This window comes from Pinus tabuliformis, chromosome Q (assembly GCF_031772625.1).
Source record: "Pinus tabuliformis cultivar Carrire ecotype Pingquan chromosome Q, CPIR1, whole genome shotgun sequence".
NCBI lineage: Eukaryota > Viridiplantae > Streptophyta > Pinopsida > Pinales > Pinaceae > Pinus > Pinus tabuliformis.
The window spans coordinates 29,869,442-29,881,748 of record NC_142296.1 but is presented as its reverse complement, the minus strand read 5'-3'; the positions used below and the strand labels follow the sequence as shown (position 1 = coordinate 29,881,748).

The 12,307-nt window shown below is 42.0% G+C and overlaps 1 protein-coding gene across 2 annotated transcripts in view; it reads left to right on the top strand.

Annotated features, from left to right (window-relative positions):
• Positions 1–11,702, top strand: part of LOC149218115 (short-chain dehydrogenase TIC 32, chloroplastic-like) — a 205,848-nt gene extending 194,146 nt beyond the window's left edge. For both annotated transcript variants that reach the window (XM_089383816.1, XM_089383817.1), the window contains exon 8: positions 11,673–11,702. In XM_089383816.1, coding sequence (XP_089239942.1) covers positions 11,673–11,687 — 15 coding nt within the window. In that variant the 3' untranslated portion in view covers positions 11,688–11,702. The remainder of the gene's footprint in view (positions 1–11,672) is intronic.
• Positions 11,703–12,307: the final 605 nt, after the last annotated feature.

The following is a 12,307-nucleotide window of genomic DNA, read 5'->3' as shown; positions in this document are numbered from 1 at the left end:
GCCACACATTTAGTGCTGGTTGACCTTGACAATTTGTCAAGTAAATACAAATAAATTCATATCTCCATAAATACTTGTCGGAATTAGATAATCTTTAGATCAATCCTACACCTCTCGACAAGAGGAATCTAAGAAAAATATGAGTTGCCATAAATAAGGTGACCCACATGGAGTTTGGCCCTAGTTTCCAATTTAAACACTCCCTCTCAACTAGGGAGAACTCCATCTGCTAATCCGTCTGACCATCAGTCCTATCCCTGCCATCAAATGCATTGCCTTGCACTGCTTGGCTCTGCTTTGCTTTGCTAAACTATGAAGAAGAAGAAATGATCGAGGATGTATCATACCATCCTCCACTGACATGAAGTCAGTCTCAGAGTGTGTCATACCACTCTCACTGATCCCAGATCAATGGAGGTCATCCTGGCATAGGGAGTACAGTAGATACAACGATGCGTCCATCAATAGTACTACTAATGGTCCCTAATCCCATTTCTCTACTCACTGATCAGATGAGAGGTACTTCCCATGAGTCCCAGACTACATGGGTAGGATGCCTCAACAGGAGAACTAATCATCCAGTCCCACAGTCGCCACAGGGTGTCACGGGGGAAGGTTGAACCTTTCACCGTGTACTTAGCACATCACTAGGGGAGGTGAGTCACCCTGTGGTCGCATGTCGCTCCAAGAAGTACCCCGCGCCCCCCTGGAGCTCCCAGAGCTCAACGTATGCATCATACATGACCCTCATAAGAGGGTCTCTCAACGACACCAATTCGTTCTCAGAAAGTCAAGAATTTGACCTTTCCCAAGGGCTTCGTCAAAATGTCAGCGACCTGTTCATCTGTACCGATATGTTGGAGCCTTATTGCTCCCCGCTGCACCATATCCCGGATATAGTGGTACCTGATATCGATATGCTTGGAGCGATCATGAAATACGAGATTCTCTGATAAATGAATCCCGCTCTGGTTGTCACACAAGATCACGGTAGTATCCAATGTAAATCCAAACAACTCACTGAAGAGCTTCCGCAACTAGACCGCCTCACAAGAGGCCATACTAGTAGCAATGTACTCTGCCTCGGCGGTGCTCAAAGCCACCGACTTCTGCTTCCTGCTCATCTAGGATATCGAGGCAAATCCCAAAGAGAAACAACACCCGGAAGTGCTCTTTCAGTCCACCACACTGCCTGCCCAATCAGCATCGATATATCCATGTAGTCTCACATTTCCGGCAATGTATCTCAACCCATGAGTGATTGTGCCACGAAGATATCTCAACAGATTCTTGGCACCAATCCAATGTGTGTGGTGAGGCTCAACCATATGTTGACTCAATGTGTTGACTGCAAAACATATATCCGGACGGGAGTTCACTAAGAACATCATTGCTTCGATGAGTTGACGATACTCAGTAGCATTTTGTAAAACAGGTCCAGCAGCACTACCGCTTAACTTCTTGAAGTCAAGCTCCATCGGGGTAGTCACGGGCTTGCAGCCCACCATACCGAATCTCTCCAATATCTTCACCACATATTTTCCTTGAGATAGGACAATCTCCCGTGGTTTCTGCCAGACTTACAGTCCTAGGAAATAGTGCATCAGTCCTAGGTCCTTCATCTCGAACTCGGAAGCCAACTCCATCTTACATTTGAGAGTGAGAGGGTCTGCACCTGTCAGAAATAGGTCGTCAATGTACAACACCAGTATGAGAGGTTTTTCATCTTCAACCTTAAAGTAAAGGTTAGGGTTGGCTTCACTCCTAGTGAATCCCAGCTTCATCAAGTAGCTATCGATCCTCTCATACCACGCTCGGGGTGCTTGCTTCAGCCCATAGAGGGCTTTCTTCAACCTACACACGTGAGATTCCCAGTCATGAATCTCAAATCCTTCAGGTTGTTCCACATAGACTTCGTCTTTGATCGAACCATGCAAGAATGCAGTCTTGACATCCATCTGATGTAGGTTCCATCCTTGCGAAGCAACAAGGGTTATGATCGAGCAGATGGTGGTGTATCGGGCAACAAGTGCAAATATCTCATCATAGTCTATACCTTCCTTCTGAGAGAAGCCACGAGCAACAAAATGAGCCTTATACTTTTCATTGCTTCCATCAGCTCGGAGCTTTATCTTGTAAAGCCATTTCGAAGTGACAACAACTTTGTCATGGGGTCTGGGGACCACATCCCAGACATCGTTTTTCATGATGGAATCATATTCCTCAGTCATAGCATCCTTCTAGACTTGATGCTGATAGGTTCTGCAAATGATGAAGGCTCATTTTGGATGATCATGCTCATGATGGTCAAGTATCCCTGACACTTGGCCGGCTTCTTACTTTCCCGGAAAGTCCCTCTAGGTGCAATGTGTCCGTCAGCATCATCAAGTGTCCCCCTAAGCCATGAATGCCTCTTCTTAGAAGAGGAAGGCTCTTGCGGAGGGGGATCAATAGGATCCATAGGTTCTTCCACATCGAACATCGTCTCATCTTCCTTTTCCTTTGGTTTCCTAGTGTCGACTTCTTTAGATTCCCTTAGAGTAGGAAGATTGTCGACTTTACTAAGAGCCATATGTCCATCAAAGGTGACATCATGGCTACTCTTGACTTCCCTTTGACTAACCACATAGATTCTATAGCCCTTAGTATTTTCACTATAGCCCACGAAGATTCCTTTCTTTCCAGATGCACCCAATTTATTCCTTTTCTTTTTGGGCACATGAAAATATACCGAACTACCAAAAATTCTAATATGAAATACGTTAGGTTTCTTACCAGTGAACATTTCTTCGGGAGTCTTAGAACCTAATGTTTGATGAGGGCATCGGTATTGCACATATACGGCGGTATTTGCAGGTTCGGCCCATAGAAACTTCGGAAGTCTTTGATCATGGAGCATAGCACAGACAACTTCCACAATCGCACGATTCTTCCTTTCTGCCACACCATTTTTCTCAGGAGTATAAAATGTTGTAGTCTCCCTCTTAATGCAGCCTCTTTGCAAAAGTCATGGAACTCATTGGATTCATACCCAGTCCCATTATTAGTCCTTAAGATCTTGATCTTCTTTTCGATTTGATTCTCGATCAAGGTTTTGAAGTGACAAAACCAAGAGAACACTCCATCCTTCTTTTTCAAGAAGTATATCCAAGTCTTGCGAGAATAATAGTGAGGTAATATAAATATCCTCCCAAGGAGTTCATAGGCATCATACCAGATATGTCTGAGTGAACCAACTGCAATATATCAAAGGTCTTCCTTTGGCTTGAGAGGAATGGTCCCCTTTTGAGCTTTCCTTCGAAACATCCTAGACATACACCTTCTTGCTCTAATTTGAACTCGGGCATCCCGATCACCATTTTTCTCACATCGGGTAGAGCTTTATAATGAAGGTGAGCAAACCTCCGATGCCATAGTTCGGACTGAAGAGATGTGTCACAAGACATGACACCCAACGGACTTCCTCTGACCTGATATAATGAATCAACTCGAAACCCAAGAGTGAAAGCATCTTTAAAGTTCTTTTTCCATACATGTACCTTGCCATCGATGAAGGCCACCTTGTAGCCTTTGTCTTCCATTGCCGAAATGGACACTAGGTCCTTTTTTAGATCAGGTACATATAGGACTTCTTGTAAATGAATTGTATTTCCCTGATTCAATTGAAGAGTGACATTCCCTACGCCTTTCACGGGATATTTTGAGTTGTCCTCAAGAATAATTTCCAGGTTGGTCTCCTTCTCTATCAGATTAGAGAGAGCTTCTTTGTAACCAGTGAAGTGCCTTGAGGCACCACTATCAATAAGCCAATTTCCCAGCAAGTTCAGGGGAGCAGTAGTAGAGAGGGCCGATGGTAGATAATATTCATCTTGCTTATTGTTAACAACGTTAGATTCATACTTGGAGTTTCTTGCCTTCTTGAAGGGTTGACCTCTTCCTTGATGTCCAACATTCCTTTTACCTCTGCCATTGGACCTGCCATTCCTTTGATTGACTTGAGAGTGATTTTTATCATCGTCATGATGTGAGTCCCTTTTATCAGGGCACTCCCTTGCATAGTGGCCCATTTTATTGCAATTGTAACATTTTCCTTTTCTTCCACCTTTTGGTCCGATCTTTCCTTTGGATTTAGCCCCGGAATGGTTTCTTCTTTTAGCATGAGAAGAAAAGGCAGAGGGATTGCCTTTAAGTGTAGGAATTTCTTGCTCTTCCATCTTTGTTTCTTCTTGAATGCATCTTGCTATCAATTCCTCAAATCCAGGAATTACCTTATTGTTGAGAAGAGTAGTCCTGAATATATACCATTCAGGTGGCAGCGCTTCGAGAGTTGTGATAATCATTTCCCTGTCAGGAACTACTTCCCCGATAGATAGGAGATCATTATTGATCTCAGTGATCCTTAAGAAATATGCTTGCATACTCTCATCTTTGCCCTTCTTAATTTCCTCCAGCTTATTTCTAAGGAACAAAACTTGATTTGCATCATTAACTTTAAATAAACTCACCAGTTTATCGTAGATTTCCTTGGAGATGGTCAACTCGGAAGCATAGGCCATCAGGCGCTTGTCGATAGAGTCCTAAATGATCTTCTTTGCTTTAACTTCTCCCTTGGTCCACTTGTTCTTTATAGCAGCGGATGTATTTGATGGAGGCTCAACAATTCTGCCTCTCACATGGTCCAACACTTCCTGCTCTTCTAATGCCAGATCAAGAGACATCTTCCATCCATGATAGCCAGAGTTCTCACAGAGTTTTTCTTCAGTGAGGAAGTGTGCTAAGGACCCATGACTTCTTTAAGATTGCTTCAACAGCCTTCGGTGATTGCTCTAGCTCTTGCTCTTGCTTGGGCTTTGTCTTCACCTTAGCTCTGATACCATGTTAAATTATGGTATGTTCTATGCTTTGCGCAGTTTACTTCAAATATTTTTATTTGCCACTGTTTAGCAATCACATAAACATAAAGTAAAGTGCAGATAGAACATTAAATGATCGACAGAAAATAAGCCAAGACAAGAGACACAAGATGTGGCGGCTAGCCAGGGACAAACCCCAATGTGGGGAAACCCTTTGATCAATTCTTCTTTAATCTTCAATAGTTCAGCAGAGAGAAATAGTACAATTCAGAATTCTGTAATTTTATAACAGCAGTAGCAAACCCTAAATCAACAAAGTCAAACTTGGTCAAAATAACCCCGGATTGACTTCTAGTCAACTTGAAGAACTCGGTCTTCAACAACTATCTTTAGTAGCCCAAAACAGTCCACAATAATCAGTCAAAACAACAGTCAAAAGTTCAGCGATCTGCGGTCAACCCTAACCAGTCAATGCTGGTCAACTTTCAGGTCAACGCAGCCCCTAAAAAGTCAGCGCAGGTCTTCCCTTGGTCAACGCTCCATAAAACAGCCCAGCATTTGGTCAACGCAGCCCTAGAAATGTCAACGCTGCCCAAAAAGTCAACGCTGCCCTAATTCGTCCTTCTTCTTGCACGTGTGAGAGAAGCTGCCCTAATTCGTCCTTCTTGCTTGCCCAATAAGATGAGGAGAGAGAAGATGAGTTGAGATGAGAATCAACCTCACTTGTACTTATATGATTTGCTGGGCATGTGTGCCACACATTTAGCTGCTGGCCGACCTTGACAATTTGTCAAGTAAATACAAATAAATTCATATCTCCATAAATACTTGTCAGAATCGGATGATCTTTAGATCAATCCTACACCTCTCGACAAGAGGAATCTAAGAAAAATATGAGCTGCCATAGATAAGGTGACTCACATGGAATTTGGCCCTAGTTGCCAATTTTAACAATTAGAATATATCCAACCATCAAAAATTTGCCAAACAAGAAGCTCCAAGACAAAAGAAAATAATCCAAGCATCAAAATTCATTCCATGCTCCAAAATTTCGTCCACCAAGAAGGATAGCTAAGTTCTCTAAAGAGATACTAGTCCAACCAAGTGATGATGCTAAAATGAATTCACATCATTTGTATTTATACACTTCTAATGAGTTTGATTTAGCTAATTAGTCCTACATTAGCCCTTACAATAAAATAATGTGCAAAATAACTAACTTTTGGTGGCAAGCCCACCAAACTAGCTCATAAACAAAAGAATAAGCCTCTCAAGAGGTCGAATAATGAATAATGCATGTCATTGGGCCTTGGATCAGGCCTAATGGAGTCCATATGTGCGATATTGTGTAGTTGAACTCCCAAAAGCAGTGGACAAGGGGTTGGCCCCTTGTAATAACTTGTGGTGCTTCAAATGACATGTGGGAGCACACAAGTGTCCTCATGGGTCTCCAAACAAATCGAAGATGCATGTAGATCGCCTGCAAGGGCTAGGATGATGGTGTAGGTGATGCCACATCATTGTGTAAATCCGGGATCATCTGCCAAGTGTATGGTGCAACTCTGGGGCCAGCTGGGCATGATGGATCACATGCATCTTCCTCGTCTAATAAGTGAACCACAAGAAATCTTTGAATGGTTGTGGGGATCCATGGAGTGTTATCTGCTGCTGTGGAGGCCCATGGCTCTCTACACACACCCTACATGTGCCAATGTAGCCCTCTAGGGTTAGGACCCCGTATAGGGAGACCAAACCCAAATGGAAACCACCTGCAATCCTGCATAAGATCCAATGCATCCTCATGCCTTCCAACACACCAAGTCATTAAAGAAATCAAGTAAAAGAGTTTATAAACCATGGATAACAAGTGAGCACTTCATAATGGCATGCCCTTCCATAGTGGGCTTTGACATGTGCTAATGTCTCCCAGCTCTAAATAGGGTTAACCAGGCATCCTATTAGGTGGTTTCTACCTTTAAAGGGGGTGGTATGCCCGTGATACATCCTTCAAATGGTGGTGGCATGTGGTATAATGATGGAATGGAGTAGGGAATGAAAGGGGGCAACTTAGATCACATTCCATGGTACAAGGGTAGCTAATAAAAGGGAAGCCCACACTTGGGTAAATAATGTGTAGGAGCGAAAAATCGTGGTGATGAGTTACCTCGACGTTGATTTTTCCACCCTTCTTCATATGCCTTTTGCATTTTTATGATTTTATTTGGTTAACTGTTTGGGGGTCTAGGTAATGAGAGCATGATGCGTAAAGTATAACAGTGGATACCCCCTTATAAGGTGGGTCAGTTCATCACCCACTAGGGGTTGGGGCAATCACGGGTTCCTGAATGATAAAGGAGGATCATCAAGGGCCATGTAGGAACCAGGGTGATGGAATGGGGTAGAGCTCATGTCATGCCTTTTTTCCATGTGCTAAATGCTTTTGTCCTGGGCATGTTTTGCATTTTGTGGTACAATTTTTTGTTGAATATGGCTAATTATGTTTTTTTTTCTTTTTGTTTTAGATGCATCAACCTTCGGGAATCATTCCAGGCCTGACCCAAGATGTGGGGCAAGTGGGGGGGTGGTTGACCCTATGTGGACCCAGGTGTAATGAGCAGAAGGGGAGTAATTATGCAAATTGGGGAGTGGGACCACGCAACCAAAATTAGGGTTTCCCATGTAGTACCATCCCTAAAACCAATAGATTAGTAAAAGAGATCCCACGAGACTAAGGTGCAAGGTTAACATCCCAAAAGAGACCTAGGGGACAAGAGCACAAACCTAGACAACTCTTTCTGCAGATTCCCCCCATTAAGCCATGCCCAAAGTTTCCATGATAAATAAACTAGAATACTCAATTACCAAATAACAAGGCATACCTTTAGTTTTGGGAGGCCCACCTTCAAACATACAATCATGACAGATGGACGAAAAATGGCACATCGAACTAGTTGGTGGCCGCGAGTGGTTGCTGGCTGTCGGTTGAGGACCATCATGAAGAAAACATTTCTCCTAGGGATACCACCCACAAAATGGTGGCTAACATGAACAAAGGGAGGGGGAAGCTAACTCCTTGTGGACCCAATGGACAAATGTGGACCCAGATGGGAAATGTATGAAATGGGGTTATAATGAGCAAAGGGGAGTGATGTATATGGTGTCGGGAAGCGGGACCACGCAACCAAAATCAAGATTTCCCATGTAGTGCCACTCCTAAAGCTAGTAGCCAATAAAGGAGATCCCACGGGACTAGGATACAAGGTTAACCACCAAGTTGGACAAAGGAGACAAGAGTACAAACCAAGACTATTCTTTCCACCGAATCCCCCACTAATCCATGCCCAAAAGTGTCCATGATAAGTAAACAAAATACCCAACTACATAATGAAAGCCATACCTTCAAGGTTGGAAGGCCCACCTTCAAACATACGATCATAACAGATGGGTGAGGGAGCATAATGGTTGGCTTAGGTGGTGGAGATGGTGGCACATCGAGCTATCTAGTGGCTACAAGGGGTTGCTGGTTGTTGGTTGAGGACCATCTAAGAGAAAATTTTCTCCTATGGATATCACCCACAGGTGGTGGATAACAATGTCCGTTCTTGTGGACAATGTAGCACTTGAGCTTGCTCAAGTCCTCTGATCTGAAAATGGGGCACTTAGGCTTCTTGTCTAGCTTATAAAAAACCTCTCTCACTTCCAAAGCCTGAATTTTCCCAAGTCCTTAATGATTAACCAATGCGGAATTAAGAAATTCTTGATAATATAGTGTATGCTGATAATTGTTTTAAACTGATTATATGTTTTAGAGTCTGTTGTTTGTGCTGATATGTGGATGTGCTTAAACTGATATATAAATGCATATAACAATGAATAATGCAGCAATAAAAACAAACACATAAGACAACAAATTAATTAGGAGTTCACCCACAACTCTTGGGCTATGTCTCCATGAGCTCTAGTCAACTCAACTAGGCTCTCTGGGATTATGGTGTAAGTCTTTTTTACAAGCTCTTGGCCCAACTCCTGCTGTTTTGTACAAAAATAGTGGGTTTAGACACCATTTAATCCCCTCTGGCTCTTGAAGCTCTGGCTCTTGGCTCTTGGCTCTGGCTCTTTGGTTCTTGGTTCTGGCTCTTGACTCTGAGTCTAGATCTTTGGCTCTGGTTCGAGCTCTTGGCTCTGACTCTAGCTCTTTGGCTCTTTGGCTTTGGCTTCTTTTTGCCTTCTGCAACATTCATGCTCTCTGGCTTTTCACTTGAACTTCAAGTGACCCCAAAGGCTCCCTCAGTTGCTCTTTTGCTTCTACGCTGCCTCCTTGGCTTCTATGCTACGTCTTTGGCTTCTGCTTCACAGCAAAACCCCAACAACAACCTTCAAGAGCAACTCGACCACCAATAATAACTCAGTAGCCCTCTGTCTTTTTGACATTCATGGCTTTTAAGCCAAAATAGCGCCGTTGATTCATTTCCCTCTCGGGCTCTTTGTCTTCCTATCACAGTCTGCTCAAATCCCCTCTCTAGGTGTTAGCAATCATTGCTAAACGCCCTCAAGGATGAATGCCACCTATTTGGTAATGAAAGGGGTCTATCGGCGCTTTGAATCCTTCAAAAACAGCCGCTCTATGTTTACATAGAGAACGCTGCAATACACAGAAAAATCTGCAGAACACTTTTCATCCAGACTTGAAATTCTCATAACCCCACTTTATAGTGCCATCGGGTCTGCCTAGGAATTGCTATCGCATATCGCAATTGGCCTGCCGCTTTGTATTTCACAATACATTAAAACATGCGAAAATACATATAAAACATGGAAAAACCCCACTTATTGGACTTGAAATATTATACAGAGGCATTTCGAAACCCTTTCGAGTCCGTAATATCGCATCGGGCTTAATTCCCTTGTATTTCGTTTAATCAACGAAAAACGAAAATATATTGTAGATTGTTGATATTGTAGAGTAGGGATATTGTAGATCGTTGATGGATCTCAAAAGGTATTGAATCAGGTTTATATCGTTGTCGGGTCCGGCCAGTCACATCGCATATATACATATATAACATATCCCTGCTCCATTGTGTTCGCCAATTGCGATCCGCCGATATCGGCGATCATGGTATCGCATCGGCCCATTGCACTTTATGCCTCCGACTACCACCGCCGATTGCGATTGCCGATCGAATCTGGACTGTTGATCGGCTAGATTCGACAGCCCCTGAGAAACCACTATTAAAACCTCCGATAGCCTTGTTTTTATGGTTTTCTTCATGTTTTCAGCCTCCGATAGTGTTATCCGCCTTCTCCATAACTTCTCCTTTTTCGGTGGTCTTGCCCTTTTGGGAGATTTGGAAGACTTAGAGGGTTTTTAGACCCATTATTCAAGGGATTTTGCCTCTTTTTCCTTTGAAAAAGGGCAGCTTCATTTTATGATAGCTTTCCCATCTGAAGTTTGTTTTCGCCCATTTAAGTTGTGTTGGATTCAGAATAGAGGGATCCCTGCAATGAGACTATTTCTGAGAGCAATCTGCAATTTTGATTTTCCTTTGATTTACAAAGGATTTGTGCCATTTGGCACTTTTTACCTCTTGCATGAAGTCTTTTAGACTTAGAGGTTTATCTAGGATCCATTTTTGGATCACGCCTTCCCACTAAGAGAACTTTTGGTCTCCAAAAGACTGATATACTAATCTGAACAATAAATGAGAGTGAATCACCCTCTTCTTTCAGCCTCCCTACACTTGCCTTTGCATAGTGCCTCTGAACCAAAGTTTCTGACCACTTCCCTTCTCTGGATGGGCTGGTCTTCTTGAGAAGAACTGTCTTCCTCCTTGCCTTCCTACAGAACTTCTGCTGAACTAGTCATAGAAGGTAGTTTGAGCTTCTTTGCCTTGATCATTGATCCAAGGTGGCTCAACAAATGTGAAGTACATCTACTCCACAAAACTTTCATTTGTACCTGTTTGACAAGCTGCCAACAACAACTGTTAACAACAACAGGCATACAGACAACAACTGGATGGACTAAACTCCTGCTTCAACAAAAGAAACAGATTTTCATATCTTGTGAACACCTCCATGTCTTACATCTACATTACAAATGATGGACTAGATAACAAGCCCACAAAACATGCCTTTAAATGAATGTGGAAAAAGTCGAAGTCGGGATTAATTCGGCAAGGGTCCAAAAGTTGAAAAACTCGTCAAAGTCGAGAGTTTTTTGAAAAAGTTGGCAAAAAGTCGGAAAAATTAAAAAAACACAAAATTATTCATTTTATTTTTATTTTTTTAACATCTAGAGTATCCACAACATCAAATAAATGCATTTCCACATAAACATGTAAAGAAAGCTAATATATAATATGTATATGAAATCTAATGCTACATCACATATCAAAATAGTGAATCAACTCCTGAATTTTGAGTCTTGACATAGTCTCAACTCTCAAGAGTCAAAATATCAACAAAAAATATAATAAATGTATATCATGAGTCATCTAAAAGTCATCAAGTAATCAGTCACTGAGATCCTCTTCCCCTTTTAATTTTTGTTTCCGCTAATTGTATTAAGAAATAAGTCATGCATTTATTCAGTAGATTGTAATCTGCTTGGGTAATAAGGTGTCAGGTGGTAGGTCAATGAAAATTAATAGTGAGTATCACAGTAGATGTGAAAATTAACGCTTGGTGAATCCAAGCTGCTTATTTTCTAAGAAAACAGTAGATGTCAAATTATTAACTTAGCCTTGGCATCTATTATTCAAAAACTCTTGGAGGTAAAATCCACTTTTGATACATAACCTTTCCCCACATTTACAGGGAATTCACCACTAAAGAAGATTCCCTTTCAAAACGTGCTCTCATTGCAGGAAGGATCTTTGCTGTCACAAGATTTCACAGGTACTTTGTTCTTGTCTGAAAAATGGGTTCTTTTTTGAGGCACTGGTTTTGTTTTTTTTGGACAGGTTGTTGCTATTTGATCTTCATTACCTCCTCTTTGTTGTTTCTTCTGGAAACATTCAACAACAAATGTAACAATGTTTTTGATGGTGTGGTTCTATGGAAGACTGTTGTATGCCTGTCCTTTTGGTACTTTTGTAATCTTTTGAAGGGGCAGTGGCTGTTAGAGTTTGGATCACTAAAACCCTGGAGGCTTAGCTAATGTATACTTTGCTTTCTAACTAGAAATATGAAGTATAAAGATTTGTTTTTCCTTGGAAAACAAAAACATATCTTAACCTCAAAACTAACAAATTACAAATGAGACTGCTATGCTCGCAAGAAGTATGACAAACAATACAATGCAATAACTTGAAAATGCATGGATGAAAGCTTCAATTTACAGTTTTTTCACCTTTGCGGCCTCTTTATCCGCGGCCTGGGAAGGGAGGAAGACTTTTTGGGTCGACTCCCGATTAAATCGGGAGTATAAGGAAAAAATTGCGATTTTTTCG